General features: G+C 43.2%; 1 protein-coding gene across 1 annotated transcript; it reads right to left on the bottom strand.

Moving 5' to 3' along the window:
• Positions 1-1658: 1658 nt before the first annotated feature.
• LOC137726218 (uncharacterized protein At4g02000-like) lies at positions 1659-2102 on the bottom strand. The gene has a single exon (XM_068465109.1). It carries the CDS (start codon positions 2100-2102, stop codon positions 1659-1661), a length of 444 nt encoding a protein of 147 aa, XP_068321210.1.
• Positions 2103-2562: the final 460 nt, after the last annotated feature.

Raw genomic sequence — 2562 nt, 5'->3', positions numbered from 1 at the left:
TCAATGTTTGAGTATGAAAGAACCTTGTATTTTTATCACCTTCTTGTAACCACTGTACTTGAGACTTCGTGCGCTAATAGACTTTTTTCCTTCTAATTGCCTATGTAAGATACGCTTCCAACTCCTGAATCCGTTGGCTATCAAACATCGGTTGCTGATATGCAGTTCGTAGGACTTCCTTCAAGTGACAAATATCCTTTTGTTCATTATGTCCCGCATTCTGCCACGTCACTAAGCCATATTTAACCTTTTAATGAGTTACCAGGTTATATGTAGGAGTTTCACCGAGAGCACTACCTCAACATGCTTGTACCCCCTTATTGCACTGTGCCTCATGATTCCATCGTGGGTCGTACATGAACCTTTTCTTTCGTCGAGGTTGATCCACCTTTGTCGAAAGCACTAACATTTGCATGGCTACCCGCATACATTTGTAGCAAGAGCGCGATCAATCATTTCCTAGATAAAACCCTCATCACGTCTATTCCTCCATGTATGCGGGTAGCCTTCAAAACCCAAATCCAAGAATCGTGCATGTGCCACAAAAGTCTGAAAGGATCACATACTTACAACCGTCCGCACATTGCCCCCTCATTTTCTGATTCTTATAATAAATCATTAAAATCTCCCATCGAAAGGCATGACTCTGGGTAGCTAGCAATACGATCATTAACACACCCAATTGTTGTGCCCTTTTGCACTCATTAGTACTCGTATAAACAACCACAAGCCGCCATATACAATGTCTGACCACATCCTTAATCAGGACCTCAATGAAAAAATCACCATACTTAAACAAAGCCACATCATTTGCATCTCTTCAAAACAAACACAAACCACCTGTAATTCCCCTAGGCTTGATAGCATGCATACACGACATTTCGAGCCTTCATTTCAAGTAACGGTACCTTTTACTATGATTTTTAGTTTCCAATAAAGCCACAACCGAGGGAGTGAAGCCGATTTTGCTGCAAAAGATCGTCAACTGTCAGGTCCCCCCCGATACCTTTATAGTTCCAACATATGATTTTCATTGTGATCGCAGAAACCCCTCATAGGTGGCCTCCGCTTGGTTAACTCCAGACTTTTAGATCTTGTTCACACGGGTCAAACCTTATTCGAACACCTCCAATTCCTCACCATCATCCACACATCTCATTTTCACTCCTCCCCTCGAGACAGCCTCAATTATAGGGAAAAGATTAAATGGATCGGAGTCCTGAGACAATAACCCTTCCCCCAAATCTCCACTTGTACTGTCCTATCATAACTCTCAGCATGCTCCTCTACAATTGGCATGTTTAGATCAATGTCACGACTTAGCTGCAATACCTTGGTACTTTCCCTATTAGCACCAACCTTTTCTAGATAATTCACCAACACTATCATCCCTGCTTCAGGTGCAATGGAACCTCCCGGACCAATAAAGGTTGCATCAAACACTCTCTCATGTTCCAACCTTTGGCGTTCTTTCCCCTTGATCTCCATGACACACCTTCCGCATAAATCAAACCCCTTTGAGCTATCATGTTGTCTCTAATTAGATGATGTGACGAACCACTCCGCCTCCTTGTCCCCCTCTGCCCATCACCTCTCCCTGCAAGCTAGTTCCCTCTCAGATCATATTTTGCATCAAGCCCCTTAAATGCATATAAAGCCTATGTGTCTACTTCCGAAGCCTTGTCACCAAGTTTTTCAGCCTTACACCACCGAGTGACATGCCCCACCTTGCCACAAATGAGACAATAATTCAGTAGCCCTTTATAGCGAAAATCAACCCATATTGTCCCATAATTTGGAAATTCCACATTTGCTCCCCTCATAAGCAGTTCTCGGACATCAAAAGAAATCCTCACACGTAAAAATTTACCAATACAATCTCGCCCATCGTCCTTGTCCACCTTGACCACTTTACCGATCAAGCCTACTATTTCCAAAGCAACAGCCTTCGTCATATTGAGTGGAGGAACATTATGCAATTGCACCCACATTGTCGCCAAGTGAAGAAGTTCTGCCCATTGACCATGGCGAGCACCATCAACAACTAAAACCATATCATCCCGAAATAGCCATGGCATATCTGCCTCTAATACTCTACACATATCCCAACGGCCTATAAAACGAGGCATAAACCGAGCCCCACTCAATGCCCTAATTGATACCCCTTCCCTTCCTTTCCATAAACTAGTAAATTAATCGATAAACCCATTCTCATTGACAGCTTTCTTTGAAAAAAAACCCCGCCACAACATTATAATGGAAGCCCAACAAAGCACCCTCAATAGCCTTATTTTCAATTTTAGTCCCCCCTTCTCCTTCTTTGACAGAGAGACTAGTTCCAAATTTCATTGCCAAAACATCCATATTCTGCATACCCATCATCTCCATTGCAAACCTTAAGATTATTAGGGTTAGTCGCACTGGTAGGAATATGCCACCAGGTCCCTAATACACTAAGCCACCACAAGATCCGATCCTAAATCACGTTCTATGATTCGGAAAGCAGCACGCCAGTATCAGCGCTGTCACGTTCTTGAACCCTAACCTTAGAGCCTTGCTGCA

Source organism: Pyrus communis, chromosome 1 (assembly GCF_963583255.1).
Source record: "Pyrus communis chromosome 1, drPyrComm1.1, whole genome shotgun sequence".
Classification (NCBI taxonomy): domain Eukaryota; kingdom Viridiplantae; phylum Streptophyta; class Magnoliopsida; order Rosales; family Rosaceae; genus Pyrus; species Pyrus communis.
The sequence above is the reverse complement of the archived record's forward strand: the minus strand, read 5'-3'. Positions and strand labels throughout refer to the sequence as shown.

Excerpts from the sequence above, each read along its gene's own strand:
- LOC137726218 (XM_068465109.1), bottom strand. The coding sequence starts at position 2,102 with ATGTGTAGAGTATTAGAGGCAGATATGCCATGGCTATTTCGGGATGAT.